General features: G+C 46.0%; 1 protein-coding gene across 3 annotated transcripts in view; it reads right to left on the bottom strand.

Moving 5' to 3' along the window:
* Positions 1 to 6,361: 6,361 nt before the first annotated feature.
* TLK2 (tousled like kinase 2) overlaps positions 6,362 to 19,461 on the bottom strand; it is a 69,730-nt gene continuing 56,630 nt past the window's right edge. For 2 of the 3 annotated variants that reach the window (XM_062508134.1, XM_062508135.1), the window contains 10 exons: positions 19,124 to 19,190; positions 17,198 to 17,295; positions 16,748 to 16,829; positions 14,969 to 15,060; positions 13,856 to 13,945; positions 13,217 to 13,386; positions 11,660 to 11,798; positions 10,465 to 10,576; positions 9,434 to 9,541; positions 6,362 to 8,964 (listed from right to left, as the gene is read on the bottom strand). In XM_062508134.1, the coding sequence (XP_062364118.1) occupies positions 8,791 to 8,964; positions 9,434 to 9,541; positions 10,465 to 10,576; positions 11,660 to 11,798; positions 13,217 to 13,386; positions 13,856 to 13,945; positions 14,969 to 15,060; positions 16,748 to 16,829; positions 17,198 to 17,295; positions 19,124 to 19,190 (1,132 nt within the window). In that variant the 3' untranslated portion in view covers positions 6,362 to 8,790. The other variant, XM_062508136.1, reaches the window with a different exon arrangement.

The following is a 19,461-nucleotide window of genomic DNA, read 5'->3' on the forward strand; positions in this document are numbered from 1 at the left end:
TGCAGACGCCCGGGGATGGCTGGCTCCCCCAGCAGAATACCCACGCAGCCCTCTCCACACCTCGGGTGGTCCGGAAGCTCCGGTACGGGGTGGAGAGTGTGTGGAAGATGCCCGCGGTGCCGCCAGTCCCGCATTGGGTCCCGCTGCGTGGGACCCCACCTCGCCGGCGAGAGCAGCCAAGGACTACCGTAAACTCCCACCACACATGGTTACTTGCACCTCTGGGTCCCCGGCAGCGTTAACGTCATCCCAAGCACAGCCGGCCCAGCTGGATCCTCCTCCACCCATCCCTGTGGCACAGAGCTAGGCAGCTCCCAGTCCAGCTGTGGATGCTGAAGTTGGACACAGCTCACTGCACCTTCCACCACAAACCCAGTCCCTCCAGCCCTCCAGGTGGTGCAGCTTTCCAGCTTCTGGTGCTCTGCTGAGGGCACGGGACAAAGAACATCCACAAAATACGATGCAGGTATCTCCCACATCCAGGAGCTGAACAAAAAAGGCTTTTCAAAACTTCTAAAGAACTTTTAAACTTTTACTTTCACATCACTATTCCCGCAGGGCTGCTCATGGTCCCAAAAGCCACCCAAAGAAGGCACTATACATGGAAACCCTGGAAGTTGGCATATTCCTGACTTTCTACATCCATTTGGTGCCTTTGGGTGATGCCATTCTTGTGAGAGCATCCCTGAGGGTGTGGAAGCCTCACCTCCTCAACGTATCCTGGGATTTGAGCAGTGCAGGGAGGATCAGTTAGTCCTTGACACACAGACTCTGCCATATGAATTCAGGGGAGATAATGCTTTCGATGGGACCGAGCAGGGAGCAGGATCTGGCCCTGAGGTGGCACAAACTCCTAAGGGGGTGGCTTTGGCTATTCTTCAGAAAATAAAGGAATCCGTTGTTTCCCAGTGAGTCAGGAAGGACCTTCAGGCCAGTGCCAGGATGGGCTTTGGGGATGCAAACCCTCTAGGAGGGCTAATTAAGCACATTAAGCACCTGGGCTGTTGCTTTTTTCTAAAGCAGGGATTAGTTTTTAATTGCAGCAGCACTGAAACTGGCGTCCATGGCTTCCACAGGAAACAATCATGACAGTCCAGAGGAGAGGAAGGAATCATCCAGATCCTCGCTCCTATCCCAAAAAACTTGCCATTCCAGGAGGATGCCACCCACTGAGACACCAATGACTGGACATGATGGGGCTGTGAAGTCCTGTGAGTGGGACCCTTCACCCATCCCAGACAAACCTGGCATCCCTTTCAAGGAAGTTGAATCCGTCCAAAAGAAGGAACATAGCAGAGTCAAAAGGCTTTGGATCCCATGGAGCATTGCCACTTCCTGGCCTGGTTCATCCTGTGTCTTGGAGGCCCCTATGTTGCATGTGATTAGCAGATAATTAGCACTTCTTATTTAATTTCTGCAACACAGGCAAACAGCTCCTTACCTATCTCCTCCTAACCCAGTTATTACCAGTTGAGTCACTACTCAACGGAGTGGATCAGGAGGAAATGTGTTTTTCCCTTGGGACATTTCCAAGCTGTCTGACCCCTCTGGCCCTAATGAGTTGTTGCTAAACAAGGACAAGGGGACATGGCTGTGTGCAGGGGACAGCCAATTGCACCTCTGGCCACAAACTCGGGAGAGCTCCTTGCCTGTGGATATTGACTGGGAGCAATGGGCTTATCCCAGGATTACACAGAGCTTGGGATATTCAGTGTCATTAGCTGATTCCCACAGTCGAAGCATCTGTATCTGTCATTTAATTGGAAAAACAAATTCTGGGGTTCGGCCAAAGCAACATCCCATGTGGGCAGTAGTCACAGTGGAGGGACTGCAGTAGAATGAAGTGAAACAGCATTGGCTCAAGTGAAAGTCATCCTGCAGAAGGTTTGAAAAACATTTCTGGAGATAGATCCAAGCCACTTGCCCACCTTTGGCTGGAGGTCTGACCTGGTCAGGAGCACTTGGGAGAAAATGGGTCAGTCAGGATGCTCAGCAGGCTACAAAATATGCCACCAATGTGGAGTAGGACCCAACCATAGGGGTGGGGGAAAAACCCCAGATTTGGAGCTCAGTGGCAGTGAGGCACCCCATGACTTACTAAGTTTGGAGCTATTCTGGGGCACGTTTGGTGTTTGTTTGTGCTTGAGGCATTAAAGGAAATTATCTGGGGACCTGTGGACAGCGTCTGTAGCCTTCAGATTTTCTGAAGGAAGGGTCTGGCCAGTTCTGAGGACTGGCACATTCTAAGAGTCAATTTATTGTAAGAACAGGGAGGCAGCATGTCCTGCTCTGTTGCACTCTTCCAAGGGTGCTCCACCCAGCCCATGGCTGTCTGTGGGACTGAGTGCTCCAGGAGATCAAAGCCCTGCCTGTGGGAAGCAGCTGTCAGGGGACTCTGGTGTCAAGGGCTTTGCTTTACTGAGGACCAGCAGCACCTGCCAGGTTCTGCCAAGAGCTCAGCACTGCCTCAGCCTCATCCTGGCCTCAAATAGGACTGGTTGGGCCAAGATCAACACCCACCTGGCAGGCGCTGTGCACTTAGGTCACTGCTTGGGGAAGAGGCCATCTTGGCATCTGCTGGCTCCTTCTCTCTCGTGCCGGCAGCAGCAGGGAATGGCCACATCGCTCTCTCTGTTGGAGACAGGCAGGAACAGCCAGTCCAGCTCCTTCTCCAAACTTCAGGCTTTGCATTACATTGCATTGCAACAAGGATGATTGGTATCCTCTCACTGGGATGTGGATTTTCGTGGGGAACCCCGTTGGGATACAGCAAGGGACTCATACCCAAGCTTTGCATTTGCATCCTTCCATTTGGGGACAAGCCTGGAGACACCATGCAGGGGCTCAGCTCCTCCACAGCCCCAGGCATGTTGGTTGTCATCGGGGCCCCATGCTGATGCTCCTGAGGGTTTGGTTTTCTCATTAGGGTTCAACACTGCAAGAGCAGTCTTGGTGCTGGTGGCTGAGGCTCCACCAAAAAGGGAGTGTTGTGAGGCGCCTCCTGTTTGCTTCCTGTGCTCCTCCCCCAGGAGCTGAAATACAATGTTTAGGATCAGCCCCTGGTCCCACAGCTGCTGGTAGAGGGATCCTGGCCAAAATGAAGGGCCCTTTCCCTACCTCCAGCCCAGGTGTCCCTTTGGCTCTTGCAAGGATCAGATGGAGCTTTGCCAGGGTCCCTTAATGTCCTTGGTCAGCCCCATTCCCCCTGAGCTCCTTTGCTGTCTCCTAGCACTGCAAAGGGGGTCCCTTTGTGGGTGCCCCACACAGCAGCTCTCAGAGCTCTTTGCTGCTCTGTCTTCTGCAGCCCTGAAAAGTCAGACAAGTTCAAGTTGCAAATAATTTATTAAAACCAGATGTGCTTGCTTGGAGCTGCCATGAGGAATTTCATGGCGCTCCAGCCTTATTAAAGCCAGGACTGAGATCCTGGACTTCCGCTGCAGGGGCGAGACAAGGCTGGGGACTGCCCAAGGACAAGTGCTGCCTTGTGAGCCCATTGCCTTTCCTTCCTACCTAGCTTCCCCTGGAGGGCTCCCGGAAAGGGGCAGAGAGGGAATTCCAGCCATTTACAAGAAATTTGCCTTTTAGAAGGACACTTTCTCTACATGACTCAAGAGCAAATTGGACTGGGCTGCAGAGTGGGGAGGGAAAGCTGCTGGAGAGTAGTGGAAGACAGCACATCCTGAATGGCATCTTCCTCCTGTGGGAAGCGGGTATGGGACCACAGAGCAGAGATCTCACCCTGTCCCCTGGCCCTTTTCAGCAAGAGCAGCATAGTCCAGTTGGCCAGAGTGCACTTCATTTCAACCTCTGCCACTGCCTTACCTCATAGCCACCTCGTCCCCTTCCACTTCCATCCCTTACCAGTTCCTTTAGCCTGGAGGGGTTTTGGCAGCAATCCCAGCCACTCTCCTGGGTTTGGGTGTGAGTGCATGGATTTTCAGGATTAGAAGGAGCTGGGATGAGCCAATGCTGAACAAAGCAGGTTTGGAGTACTGATCCTGATGAGGAGCTGAGCCAAGAGTAAGATGGTTGCTTAAGTACGGTCACAGCATGCTCGTGGCTCCCACACAGCCGGCACCTTCAGTCAGGAGAGGACAGGGCTGAGCAAAACTGGATTTTTTCTTCCAGGGGCTGGATTTTTTCTTCCCCTGAATGCAAAGCAGAGCCGATCAACTTTTAACTTTGCTGCTGGCATTCCCCAGGGCAGCCCAGGTAGGAATGGGAGATCTGGCCTGAATGTGAGGCTGAATCTCTCTGTCTTCATCCTGCTGCTGCTCACAGCATCCCTGCATTTTTATCTTCATTCCTGCATTTTTATCTTCATTCCTGTGTTTTTTATCTCCATCCCTGTATTTTAACTCCATTTGGACCATGGCACTGCTCTGCACCATCCTTGCAGCCCAAGCAACAGAGGATGGGAAAGCAGCTCCTGGCCAGGGCTGTCTGGGGGCTGGTGAAGCTCATCTCGCACTGGTGGGGCAGATGGTGGATAACCTCTATTTTCAGGCTTTCATGAATCAGCTTGAAGCACTTGAGCCCTTCCCTTCACTGAATGTGTTTGGAAATGAGTAGCAACAGAGTGAGTGAAACACAAGCTGCAGCCAAAGGTGGAGGGAGAAGAAAGACCACAGTAACCCATCCCAGGAGGAGATGCAGGCTGGGAGCACAGAGAAGCAGGGAAGAGCACACGGAGATGGCAGCAGCATGAAGCTCCTCACCATCAGCACATGCCAGCAGCTTCTCCTGGCCTTCACACCCCCATGCAGCTAAAGCATGGACTGTGTGTCTCAGGCCCACTCCCAGAACAGACAATAGTGTCCTTGTGGCCAAGAGCCTGCTCCTGGGTTTGAATGTAGCGAGGAGAGGCCAAGCTGCTCTGTGTTTGTTTAGCCTTTTGCCCCCACCCAGGGTGATGGCCAGGGTGACACCCAGCTGCCCCTGAGGGCAGTGAAGGGGCCAGAGAGAAGCAGAGGCCACAGGCAGAGCTATGAGCAGCTGTGGAAAATCAGTGTCTTGGTGCAAAGATGCATCGGCACATGATAGGAAAAGTTAGGTCCAGGCTGGGTGCGAGTCAGGGCTGTGCCTAATTATGCTCCCACACACTCCAAAGTATCCTCCTCCATGCTGGGAGTAGGAAGGTTTAGGTTAAGGCTGCTTGAGCCAAGCTTTTGTAGCACCCAGAAAACAATATCCTCCAGCAGCAGACCCCAGGCAGACACTGACAGCGGTTGCAAAGCTCACATTGTGGGTTTGCCAGGTCACAAAATAAGCTGGGACTGGCCCATTTAGCTAAGGGAAGCTCATTTCTAGCATGACTCCCCACTGCGAATATAAGAAGCGAAGCCTCCAGTGAGGCAGCTCCTTGGTGAATCTTGATCCTGGCGGTGTCAAGGCAGTTCCCCCGACACATCCATGCCCATGTGGGCAACTGCCTACATGCTGCAGGACAATGATGATGCTGCTGATGCTACTAAAGCACCACTGCTGTTGCTCCTGGCCCAAATCTGTGTCACATCATCTGAACTGGAACAGGGGGCTGAAAAATTATCAAATTATCAATTATCAAAAATTATCAATTGCAGTGGCCAGGAAGGAGCCAAGCTCCCTCAGTGTTTGGTTTCATTTGCACTCACTGAGTTTGAGTTTCAGGCACAGTGAAGGTCAGGTCACGTTTGCAAAGTAACATGGGGTCTGGTGACTGTTTACCTGAGGAAGCAGCTCTGGAGGCAGGTATGGCCCTGGCTCCTGGGGGATGCCCAGCAGAGTGGCTCCACATGCCTGTGGAGGAGCGGGATGTGCCAAGGGCCCCTACGCTCCCCACTCCAGATACAGACTCAACTCTTCAGCTGCCACGGTCCTTTTTCATTTTCCGTTGTATATTTTTGCAAAGCTGACAAGGCCCAGCCCTAAGAAATTAAAGGAGCTGAGTTTCCTCACTGCACCGTGTGGTTATTGGGAGTGACCGAGAGGGGAAGAGTTGGATGAACATGGGCTGGGGTGTGGATGGGAGGTTGTGATATCCACAGATTCTTACCAACAGAAAAGGTGTTTATGTCTTCAACATATATGGCTTTTAAAGGCAGCTGCTGTTGTACAGGAAATGAGAAACAAACCCACTTCAGCTAATTTATGTTCCAGGACAAGATCAACATCAGTAGTTCAGTGACAGTAATTTTCATCAATTCCCCCTCTGCTGCAGAGATCTCACTGCTCTGAGCTACACCCTTCCTCTAACATTCCTCCTCCTGTTGTGTGTCAGCTCTATGCAGCCACTGCAAGTGAGCTCACGCCAATGCCAACAGCAGAAAAACAGTAAAAGCCAAGCAAAATCAGTTTCTTAAAACTTATTTTAATATCCATGTCTCATCTGTTGGGTAGAGCCAAAACAGTCTGGCCTGGTTTAAGTTACAAATTCTTCATACACTTTAAGTAAATGAACAATGTGGCAATAGGATCTGTTATTGGAAGTGAAACCCATCTTAACAAGGGAAGTGTCGCAGCCAGAATTCTACCAGAGTTCTTCTTCCCTGCTATCAGCCCCAAAAGGCTGCCACTGTCCCCTGGCTGTAAATGGGTGTCACACAGCAGGAATAAATGCTTCTGACACAAAATTCATCATACCCCCAGAGATGCACTCACTGGCTGGCCAAGAAACAATGGGACCAGGATAGAAAAAAACCCTTTTAGAATTCTCCCCGATGTGGACAGATACCAAATCACCAGTTTTGGCAAATGGGATGAGGCACCAACCCTGATTTCTCCTGACAGAGGCTGAATAAACACGTTGAAGCTGCTTGCTGGACAATTAACTTCTGGCTTAGAGCAGCAGGCATGGAAAAGGTTAAGAGAGAATGGCAGAGGATTTAAAGATGCAGTATTTCTGTTGTCTAAAACACTACAGCTTAGACATCACCTTAAATACAGCTGCAAGGGAGTAAATCCAATTAAAAGCCCAAGAGTCACTACAAAAATAGTAGAAAATCAAAGCAGCAGAGTTCTCCACTTCCCTGGCCTGTTGCTTAATTCCAACAGACTGCTCCATTTCTCAGTTAGCAAGTTCCTGATCAGGTTTAAGCACAAAATTTGCAGATGCTGGCTTACAATAAAGTGGACAAGGGGCAGCTCTGAGTGCATGATGGAGAACAGCACTTGCCAGAAGATGCCACTGGGTTATCAGAGTGACCCGAACAGCTGCCACAGCTGTGGGCAAAACCTTGGAATTGTCCCACAAAGGATTCCCCACCCCACACTGCTCCAGGGACGGGGTTAGGAAGTGTGCACAGCATGGTTTCTAACCACCATCCTGAACTGCAGTAGTGCTGTGCTCATCCACCCTGCCCCCCAGACAAACCCTGCTCCTCAACACTGCATCTTTAAATATTTCTGGCTAAGAACTCCTGCCACATGTTAGGAGCACTTGAACCTGGCTGCCACATGTTCAATTGCTGAGCTTTTCGTGTTTTCAGTTTTCCTTCAATGTGGGATGGAAAAGGAAGCAGAGTGGGAGGCTCCCATTTCACAGCAGGAAGATCCAGCTGAAGGTACAAGACCCCTCCAGGCAGATTACAGGAGGGAGACAATAATTAGGGTGTTTGCTCATTTCAAGAACGTTATCTCATTCCCCGCCATCTGAAATCAGATGCAGTGATGGCAGCAAGTTTCATGAGTCAGCAAGTTTGAAAAGTGTTAAGAGAGAGAGAAAGCTTTGCTGCCAAGTCACCCAACAGAGAGGGCCAGACAAGGCTTCAGTTTCAGAACGCTCTAACAGGAACCAGAGCTGTAGAGAGCTGTGTGGGCACAGAGCACACCTGTGACACCTGAACCACGCGCCAATTCCTGCCCCCTCCCTGCCTGTCAGCCAAGATCAGGCTCACAAGTGTGGAGAGCTCGGTATGAGCATGGGTCTGCAAAAACAACAGCACTTCAACACATTTAAAAGGGGCAGCTGTTGTGAGAGTGATGAAGCAGCAGCTGAGACCTTGTGGCAACCTGAGCTGTGACCCACTCTGATCACAGAGTGATGCAGGCCTGTTCTCCCAGGGCTTCACCATCCTCCTGAGAAGGTGAATCATTCCTAAGAGGCCACCCCAAAGGAGCAGAAAGATGCACCAGCTGCAGAATAGACACTGCCACAAACCTGCTAATACGGGTTTCACTGAGACCAGAAAACTCTTTTCATCCAAAAAATTGTTATTTTTAAAAAATTGAAATTAATTAGGGGTAAAACACTAACTCTAGTGCCATGAACAGGCAGGATCAACTTTTTTTCCCCTCCAAAGGGCAAAGAGTCATATACCATCCCCAGCTGAACCTTGGTGCTTCGAGCTTTTCAGGAGATGTTACCTAAACTTTATTAAAAGAAAAAGAACAATGTTTAAATATCAACACTGGACTAGCCCAGTCTTTTTTCCAAAGTCCACATTCTTCATATGAAGCACACATGGCGTCCTGGATTCCCCAAGGCTGCATGTTCAGAAGTCCACAGTACATGGAACCATGTCTTTTCGTATTTTTTCTTGAGTTTCTCCTCCTTGCTCAGAGCAGCCATCCTGCTGTGGTCACTGATTGGACAAACCTCAAGCCATCTCCTATCCACATGGCTTGGCCTAGATGCCAAAGGCTTTCTTGATGAGAGTTGATGTTGTCATGCTCTATGGATGGAAAAAAAGCAAGAGAAAAAAAGCACCTGGTAGAGGTTTCTTGAGACCCTTGTGGATTTCTCTGTTCCAAATGTGTTTCTGAAAGTCTTTTTGCCGGTTTCTCAAGCAGTTTTTGGCCTATTACTCTGTCTCAGTTTGAAGAGCTGTTATTGGATGATCCAGAGGTTGATGCAATTGCAGCTCCAGCTGGGCTGCTTGTGGATACAGATTTGCGGATATGGGGCAGCAAGTAGGGGTCACAGGCCAGCTGCTGGACATCTATCCGGTCCTCCTTTCGATAGGCCAGACACCGCCTGATGAATGCCTGCAGCACCCGAAAGCCAAAGCAAGAATTAGTCTATTATGACAGAAACAGGAAGCTTTTGACTCTTTGGGAGCAAGGCCAGCATGACAACCCCAGTGCTGAAATTCTTTCCCTAGACACAGCCCAGCTCTTGCACTAAAGCTCATCTTGCATCAGGAGAAGCATGGGCAGAGGCACCCAGTACTCAGCCTGACAGCTGCAGTAATCATGGAATCACAGAATGGTTTGGGTTGGAAGGACCTTAAAACTCATGTCATTCCAACCTCCCTGCCATGAGCAGGGACACCTTTCACTAAATCAGGCTGCTCAGAGCTCCATCCAGTCTAGCCTTGGAACAATCCAAGGATGGAACATGCAAAGTCACTGATCACCGTGCAATGGGTGAGCATTAAACACAGAACTCCTGCTGGTTTTATGGATATCAGGAGGCTGGAACTGCCTGTGCTGCCTGACCCTCAAGCAGATTTACCTTTGCTTCTGGTGTGACTACTGGCTTTGGAGGGAACTGCACCTCAGTAGCTTTCAGGATTGTGTTCTCCTGCAAAATATCCTGTTGTGACTGGTTGTGACCGAAGGGCTACCAAAAGAAAGAAAAAAGTTGTTAAAGGTTGAGGTCAGGCATAAAAAACCTGCAGCTCCACTGTTTATCATCACCTGACATCAGCATTTTTCCAGGCAAGCACCCACAACTGCTGGGAAAGTGCTGTGGATACCAGAGGACGAGGACTCACACCCAACTGAACAAAAGGGATCAAGCTGGAACACGTCTAGCTTAGCCAGCTGGGATCTCCACCTGCTTCCAGACCTTGTGGGTCTGTTACAGCATTTGCCATCAATCTGAGCTGGCAGAGATTCACCCACTTGTCTCTGGTTCCACATGTCTGACTGACAGCACTGAGCAGCACATGTGTCAACCCCAGCTTTCACAACACTTGGTTACAAGGGACTCCCCAAAACAAGAGCCCATGGAATCTTTTCCCTTCTCCATCTTATCTCTCCTGTTGTCATAAAGCAAACTACCTTTTCTCATGACAAATTGCCTTTTCCAGATCCACACTCTTCCCTTCCAAAAGCCATCCTAAAAAATTCTGAAGTGGGTCTTTGTATCTATGTTTTGTTCCTCCTAAGCCCTTGCAGCCATGAAGACCAACAATGACTCAGGGCACTGATAGTCATAGGCATAGTCACAGTTGAGACCAGACCAAAACCCTCAGACCACGAATGACACACCTGTCCTGCCCAAAACAACCTCAGTGGGAACATGCCCAGTGGAAAGAGATGTTCTGCAGACTGTCTTTTCTGAAGGAAATGCTAAAGGTAGAGCACAACACAGCCTAGTCTGTGTTCCCCACTTCCATTAGCATGGACTCTGCCCTGGAAATGATGGCAAGGAGACAAGGGAGCACCTTCAAACTCTGTGGAGAAGGAAGCAGAAGCCTGGGTTGCCTCCCAAAAGGTTTGGGAAACACCACTAAATAAAGGAACTAAACATGTTCTTACCTTTCTGCCATATAGACATTGATAGAAGATGACTCCCACTGACCAGACATCAACTTTATTTGAAATCTTTGGAGGTTCTTTCCCAACCACAAAACATTCTGGTGGCAAATACCTGATTAGAATAAAGTGTTAAGAAGAAGCATCAGCTTCAAGTATTTTCCATTATTTCCTTTAGAACAGAAAATTCTATGATCAGATACTGGCTTGGAACTCAGGGGTCCCACTGCATTCCTGTGTATCTCTGGGCCAAGATCACCACTGCCTACTCATTCTGGGAACGCTGATCTCAAGGACTCTCCAGACACTCATGTTCTGAACTAGTCAGCACAGTCAGTTTCTTTTCACCAGAGCACATAAAACAAGGCCATTCTCTTTTATCTTTAGAACTAGTATTTGCTGTTGAAAGGGTTTGGCTAACAATTCCACAACGCAAGCACGTAGCCGAAATACATATTTTTAGAAATGCAACCCCAGATGCCATGCCCCAATTTAAGACACTCAACTTCACTCAGGGTACAGCTAGTTTCATTTTTAGGAACACAACAAATCTGTACAACACAGAATGGTCCAACAAATATTCTGGTGCCCACGGTGACAATCTGCAGCTTGGGTGACATCTAAGAGTCACACTCGGTGGCACTCTCCAAGGGTCTGCTCTCAGCCAAGGGTGATACAGTGACACTGGCACAGAAGATAAAGAATTGCTGCAAACGTGAAATTCAAGTCAATCTCCGGGTATACACAACACCATGAGATTTACATCTTTTTTGAGAGCTAACTACACATCTTCACCTCCTCATTTTTCAGAGGAAGACTCTTTTCATCTCCCTGATGCACCTGAATTTCCAAATAGGTACAGTATTTCTCGTTCTTGCTTAAGATGCGAGACGGAGCCACTCTGGACTGTGAAAGAGCAGCCAACCCCCACTCTGGAGCTTGCCATCTCAGCAGCATATGCAGTTTTTCACCAGCCTTTTGAATATGAGCTGGTTTTCAAACACTGACCTGTTGAACACTGAAAAGCTGCCAGCCTCAAAAGGAGCTGTGTGACAACAAGAGCAGTTTCCAGGTTCTCAAACTTCCAGTGTGTCAAGCTGTCACAGCCAATGACAGCATACACAGAGCTGACACACTTCCAAAGCTGTTTATAAACTGTTCTTGAGCTTAACTTGCAAGTACCCCAGGCATCACTTACCAGTAAGTACCAGCCCCCTGCGATGTAAGCTCCATGCCATCAACTGAGTTGTAGCTGTCATCATCCATGATTTTGGAAAGTCCAAAATCTGTGATTTTTATCTCTCCACATGCAGTACCATTGACTAGAAGAATGTTACCTAGACAGAGGAAGGAAACAGCCCTTAGGAAGAATAAAATTGCATTGAGCCCTGCACTGCACAAGGTCAAGGGACCTATAGTGAGCTGCACCAGATGTTTTAAACTCTCAAAACCCTGAACTTCAGGGACAACTCCAGGACTGCCAAGTGCTAGAGCTGATCTGCCCATCTTGAATGACCTACTGACCTCCTATTGCTTGGAGCCTCCAGATCCTGAGCCCTGTTAGCCAAATGAGCTTCAAGCCCAGGCTGTTTTGACCCCTCCCAAAGATCCTGTTGGAAGGGCAGGTCAAAAAGGAGGATTAAGGAGAGAAGGACACATCAACAGTTATGACTCATTTTGCCCAGAAGTTCTGACTTGCCCTCTCTTCTCGACATGCCAGAAGCTCTCTCCTTCCTGACAGTGCTCCCCAGTGACATTCTAAGCTCAAAAAGGACAATTACTGCTTAGGCAAGAGTCTTTCATAAACCCATCAAGAAGTCAGATCATCACAGTTTTTCTCCAAGCCTACAATAAAGTAGCAGAACTGTGTGTGATGGTAGTGGACGAATCACAGCTCTAGGCAGCTACAGACAGAACCCAGACAACTGGGGAACAGCCAGGGAGGAAACAGGGTCACTACAACCAGTGCAACAGCACCATCTCCTGTACACATTCCTCATGCTGCTGCAACAAACCATGTCACGAACCAGTAACACAACGCCAGTGAGGTGCCACCAGTACAGGGAGACAAGCCAGGGATAAGTGCTCAAAGAGATGAATGAATTTATTAGACTAGGAAGAAAATGTAGCCAATATGTACCATCCCAAAATAGAGCATTTCTATTTTTCCCCTTGTGGCTCTGCCCTACTGGTATAAAGAAAATATACACCACCATTTGGGGAGGATCTTCTCCATGGCAGATGTAACTGATTTAACTCAAAGGCAAACCTGAGCACTCTGTGCCTCCTCAGCTTTGGGAGCTGACATACAATATACAAAAATGAACATTTCAAAATTAGCTTCCGCCATCAAATGTTCAGGCAGATGATTACAGAAAGAATAAGCCACAGAATAGGAACATGAAGTACACCAGTAGTTGTGGGAACCTTTATGAAGCAATAACAGAAGCTCTCAAGAGCAGAATACAAGCAGGACATTAAGAAAACAAACACAGCCACTTAGTGGTTCACAGTCTAAAATGTTAACACCTCCTTGTTTTACATGTTACACTTGTTTTATGTTACAATTCTGGGAGACAACACCCTCTACACATTTTCCAAGTGTTCTATGCCTTTTATGTTTTTTCTTGTTGCAAGTTTGCTTTCCCAGACAACCCTGTCTTCTTTTTTGCTGTCAGACCAAAGGAAACTTCCTCATATTACCTGTAGCCCAATACATTTCCTTAGCATCCTTAAGCATGACAGCACAACATACCTGGTTTAAGGTCATAGTGTATAATGGGAGGTTTGATTTCATTTAAGTATTTTAAAGCATTCACAATCTGCATGATAATGGATCGTGCCTCTTTCTCCGACATTAGCTTGTGCTGTTTCAGGTAAAAGTCCAGATCATTCCCCTCACAGTATTCTAACACTGTACAAAACCTGAAAGAAAAACAGGCATTGTTGCAGTTAATGCACCTGACAGAAACCAGAACATTTTGTTACTGCCTGTCTGTAACTCACCTATTTAGCCAATATATTAAATTAAGAGTCCTTCAGTCAATTAATTCCTTTCTAGAAGTAAGCTACCAGGAGCACAGTCAAAGTACAAAGGTCAGAGACAGCCCTTTAAAGACCCAGAGCCTGAAAGCTGTATCAGCCGTGGCATTTGCCCAGGGTCAAGAGCAGGACTTACCAGTAAAGCACCACATTTGACAGAATACATCACATTGGTTTGTGAGCTGAAGTCCCTAGAAAACCAGGGACTGTAAGCTGCAAGTATGCCTCAGTTATCTCTGCAGTAAAGTCTAACATTGGTGTGGACACCTTCTTGACTCTCCTAGAAAGTTTTAAATACTCTGCCTTTAGTGAATATGTAAGCCACGGGAAAGGACAGAGCAACACAACTTACGAGTCAGTATCCAGTGAGAAGTAGTCGTATAGTTTAACTATTCGAGGGTGATCCAGTTCTTTGTGAATTCTGTACTCTCTACATGCATGTCTGAAAACAGCAAAGTCTGAGCATTAGTCATAAAAGTGATTTAATTCAAATTTCTCCAGATAATTAATCCAGACATACCACACAGCATCCAGCTACAATCAAACCCATGCACATTCCTCAGACAGCTTCAGAAAAATCAAGTGAAGAAGGAGCTGCACATTACAGCTCTAGGGAACCACAGAACCTGAGTGCAGCTCCAACCCTGGCAATGCTACAAAGTAACTCCTCTTGATTAATGGTACTGTTTGCCAAAATAGAACAACCTAATAAATCCTTAAGAGATCCAAGACTGCTGAACACAAAACCCAGCAAGTTCTAGAAGAATTCCATAATGCTTAACAGCCTAATTTCCAGGCTTCAAATTCAGCTCAGTTTGTCCCAGTGACTTGCTGGGGAATTAAGAACACAGTTTTATCTTGGAAGTCCTATGGTGAAGGCTTGGCTGTCACTCTGCAAAGCTATATAACCCAAAATATTAAGGAGCAAGCAGCAAAAGGCTTCCAGTAAAGAGTTTCTTCCCAATATTTAATTTAACCCTGGTCTCTGTCAGGTTGAAGCCATTCCTCCCTTCTCCCATCACTCCAGGCCCTTGTAAATAGTCTATTTTCATCTTTCTTGCAGGCTCCCTTCAGGTACTGGAAAGCCACAATTAGGATGACTTACTCTAGGAAACAAAGGGAAGGGGAAGGCTTCCAGGGAGCACAATGCAGGTGTGTACCTGAAAGATGGGCAGGAAAAACCATTTCCCATGGAACTGCTTGAACATTTTAGAGAGAAGTCACTAAAGCACTTCCCTCACAGAACACTGATTCTTTAAAATGCAGAGGTACAGGGCTTATACAAAACTCTGTGCGTGTATGCACACATTTAAAACATTTCTCACATGACCAGAGCTTTTGCAAGGGACAGAAAGTAGCTTATGAAAATGTGGCAAACACAGGAAAAAATCAGCAACCTGTTCACAGGATAACCAAATGCAGGAGGAACCGGTAAATATGGCTGCTGCTTTATAAACTCACTTACTTGTGGTAGTTTTCTTTCTTCTCATCCCTCCAGTTTTTATTTAACTGGTGTATTTTCACAGCTACATATCTCTGTTCTGTTAAATCAAATGCCTGCAGAGAGAAGAGCTGAAAATCAGTAGGAATCACAGGTTCAAGTTAATACTGCAAAAGCAGACAAGCTGTAACAAACCAATATTCCCACCCACGAAATCAGCATTAAAACATAGTGAGGGAAAAGCAAATCCAACATTTTAATGCAATATGTTGCACTAATGAGTTCAAGCAACTCTGAAAACAACTGAATAGTCTGTGCTTTGATCTGACCTTCCCCATGGAAGGTAACTCACACTGCATTTATTTTGGCATTTTACTACCAGAGTTACAAAGGGACGAGGAAGACCAAATTACTAAAAGACATACAGTTTTTATACTGGGAAAGACCCTGCTATTATTCCCCCAAGTCCAAACTTCATTTTCTACACTTGGGTTAATAAAAAACAACTACCCAAATGCAGAAGATTTTTCAGTGCTTTGTTTCACACTGGTAGCTCAGCCCTCCAACTTGAAGCATCATGTTTCAGCACATATACAAGCTGGAGAATTTAACAGCAGAGCTGTGTGATCTTGTGCTTTTATCCTTCCCTCTACTTATTTATTATTTAAACAGTCCTTATAGAATGGACCTCTGAAAATGCACTCATGGAGCAATGCAGAATTCTTCTACCTTGCCTGAGAGCAGCAACAATAACATAATGATTTTCAGGATGGGACAAAATGCTGTGATAAGCAAACAGACATAACGTCTGTTCATCTCAAAAGTTGTCCACTTAATTCCTAACGCTTGATTTGCTGAGATTCTGGAGAAGAAGGGCTAAGCATTTCTTTGTTTTAATAACAGTTAGAGCTCTTAAGAGCAGGCAGGTAGGAAACATTCATACCCTCTTGCTTTCATCTGTGGAGTCAAAAACTTTCTGCTTAGCCAGCAAAGCAGCTCAAAGTACTTACACACAGCTAACACTCTTTTTTCACTCTTTTCTTTTTTTCAGCAGTCTAGTCCCCTTAATTTAGGTTCCTATTGTTGTGCTGCATCAAAATAATAAAGCACCATTGAAGTTTCCAATATCTGCATTGGCACAATTATTTCCATTGGCACATTTATTTCCATTCTAGCCAAATTCAACATGAATTCCAAACTCCTAAGTATAAATGGGGAATACTGAGAACTGAAATAGCTCTAAGTGTAATAGTCAAACAGCAAGCACCAAAGTATCTCAGGTCTTGGCTGTTAAGATTGCTGATACACCAGGAATCCTCAGCTCTAAGGAAATCCCAAAACTACACAAACATACACTGCCCCCAGTCTGCTATTTCAGAGGGTAAAATGAAGGCACCAGAAACAAATCCTTATATCCCCAGGAAGTACAGGCTTTGCTCTTGTTATTGGAGCTATTTTCTCTTGTTTACAGAGATGTTCAGACTTGCTGTGTCATCTCAGTAACGCTTAGCCACCGCATCTATTTGTACATAGCATTTGAAGAAACAAGTGGTTTGCTTCTCTGATCTGACAAAAATGGATCACTTGGTGCAATATTTTTTGACACATATTTGAAGCAAATTTGACCCCTGAGGACAAGGCCAGCACCTCAAAAATCTCAACTCTGATGTCTAATGCAAGCCAGTTGCACCATGAGCTGTCCTCCCTTCTTCCCTCTGTAACTCACATAGCATTGAGTAAACAAGTATAAAGACTCTGCTTCCTGCAGATCCAGATTACACCAGACTGTCACTCCCAAGTTACCTTATATACTTCACTGAAGCCACCTCTACCCAGAAGATGTAGCAACAAATATCTATCATTTAGCGTTGGATGGTCTTTAAATCTGGTGAGAAAGACACAGTTTAAGAAGACAGAAATAATGATGTCCTCTGCACAATAAATTACAGCTACCGCACAGCTAAGAAACTGACAGAGACACAGAATTGTGTTAATGACTGACAAATGTGATGCTATTTGATCATTCTACACCAATGAAAAACTATTTAATGGTATCTTGATGCATTTGGAAGCCTTTGTCTTATGTGAACTTCAAGCTACAACTGTAGCACCCCACAATCAAGTGACTATTGAGCTGTAACATCAATTCGAAAAGGATTAAGTGTTTCCCATTATGAAAAGATTGTTTCTCATTATGAAGAGAACAAATAAAAAATTACTTTAAGTTCTTATCCCTGAATCCCATGTGCTTACTGTGAATTATCTTCATTGTGTATCCTTTTCAATTCCCTGATGTGCAGATTTCTAACCCTCTCTAGCCGTTCCAGCTCCGCCTGGATCTCTGCTTCTTCCTGAACAATGAAAAACCAAAAGGAAAACACAACACTCTGTAAGGTACTGCAGGTAGTGTTTCCACCTGATTTATGGAAACACAATGCAATTCCACTTCTGAAGAGGTTATTAGCATAAAACTTGTCTGGGAGATCAAAGAGCTGGTCAGAGTCAATTTGCAGTCATGTGGCAAGTAACAGGAATGAAAACTGACTGGTCAATTCTGTTCACACTACACAGACAGGACTACACACTACACATCGTTGTTTATAGTATTTTCTGTAATTAAGAAGCCTTGTTGCTGTGGTCTTGCTCCTGCCCTGAGTAAGCTCTACAAAGCTGTTTTTGAAGGAATTTCAGTTCTGGTGGTACAAGAGAAAGAAGACAGCCCTCAGTAGTAGGAGTAGGGATGTCATGATGCCACGTGGGATGGGGCAGCATCTGGACAGGATGGGAAGTGTGAGAGAACGACATAATTTTACTAGTAGTAACTGCTAAAGCAGGTCAGAGTGTTCCTCAATGTCACGTGGAAGTTCTGACACAGTGTCTGTCTAGCTGGAAGTTTTGGTGCTCTCAAAAAATGACACGAGAATTTACCTCACTGCAGCCAGGGCTGCAAACCTCAATTCAGAAGTGCTCCCTGAGCAGTACAATTTGTGTATGTGACACTGCTACCAATCTGTCTTGTGATTCTGCTCCTTCCCTTTCCAACCAGTTCTATTTTTAGACATAAAGAATGAGCCAGTTTCCAAAAGTGGAGAAGGATAAGCACAGCTTCAGTCAATGCCATAATCCCAACACACTACTTCATTTTCCATTAAGGTCCATTTCCAAATGGATTCCTCCATGCCAGGGTGGCAATGCTACATGTCAGGATACATGGACCTGCAGTTAAGCCCCTGGAGCAATGTGGGAGCTGTAGAGCCAGCATGCCTCCAGCATTCTCCTGCCCATACCATTTCTCTTTGTTCACAGGTCAATAAATCATAATAGGCAGACTGCCAGCAGATTCTGGGTGTGAAGTAACTTTCCCTTCCACAAAAAATAACAAGGAGTATGGACACATTAATGAGGCCTTGCATTCAGCTTGTGTGACAAGGTTACAGGAAAAAACTAATGAGCACCACCTGAGAAAGGAAGAGGCACTCCAGCAAGACACTTGGTTCTTCTTTGGTTCATTTCCAAAAGAAAACTCCTTGGCCTTAGCAGAGATTGCACCTAACCAGGAAATGGCAGAAGACATCTACTTTTTTCCCAGTATTTAACCTGTTGAAGTGTCCCAGAACACTTATTAAAAAGTCACTGCAATCATTTTCAAGGTAACCAACAGCTTATCTAAATATAACCTCACTTGCAGGTACAGTTTCTACTGAGGCTGAAGTATTTGAGAACAAATGTGCACTGCAGCTGCCTGAACAGGACTGGTTTTTAACAGCCCAAGAGATTTTATTGGACTGATAATGGTTGCTACTCAATATTGTGAAGAACTGGAAAAGTCAATGACTGTTGCATTTTTTTGCTGTGTTCTTACAATTTTCTTCCCTTGGTCCATTCCTAACTGTTCCCCCATGTTACACACATTCAGAGCTCAGCACCAGGCAGGTCACAGTGACAAAAGATGTATCAAAAAAGTAGAACTGTGCATGAAATCCTAACTGTAAGGACACAGAAATCTGTTTATTGAAGCAAATAATATCTTCTGTGAATAACACCACACCGAAAAAGTTGTTACAAAATCCTGGCCATCCTTTCCAAGGACAAAACCCTCTTGATTATCAAACAAGTAGTGATCTCTACAGAGAAATGCCCTTGTTCACAGAAAAAGCCTTTGCTGCAACTAGTCCTTACCTTTTTAAGGTGACCTAGTCGGAGTTTGAAGATTTCCTCCTGTTCATGGTATTCCGCTAATGTTAACCTGCATGAAAAAGAAAGACTCAACACATTAAGTTTCCAAATGTGATAAAATGAACAATCTGCAGAGGCACATTGTCAGTGGAAGTGGAACAACTCCACAGAGTTCATCAACTCTGCAACCTATATCTTTTAACAATAAGTCTAAAGGAGAACAAAGCCTTAAACCTCAACAATATCCATTAATTTCAAATTCAAGTCCCAAATAACACCTATCTAGCCTACTGACTGACTAACTTTCAACAGACAGCTAAACCATAATCTAAATATAGAAA

The sequence above is a fragment of the Cinclus cinclus genome, chromosome 24, assembly GCF_963662255.1.
Source record: "Cinclus cinclus chromosome 24, bCinCin1.1, whole genome shotgun sequence".
In the NCBI taxonomy this organism is placed as follows: Eukaryota; Metazoa; Chordata; class Aves; order Passeriformes; family Cinclidae; genus Cinclus; species Cinclus cinclus.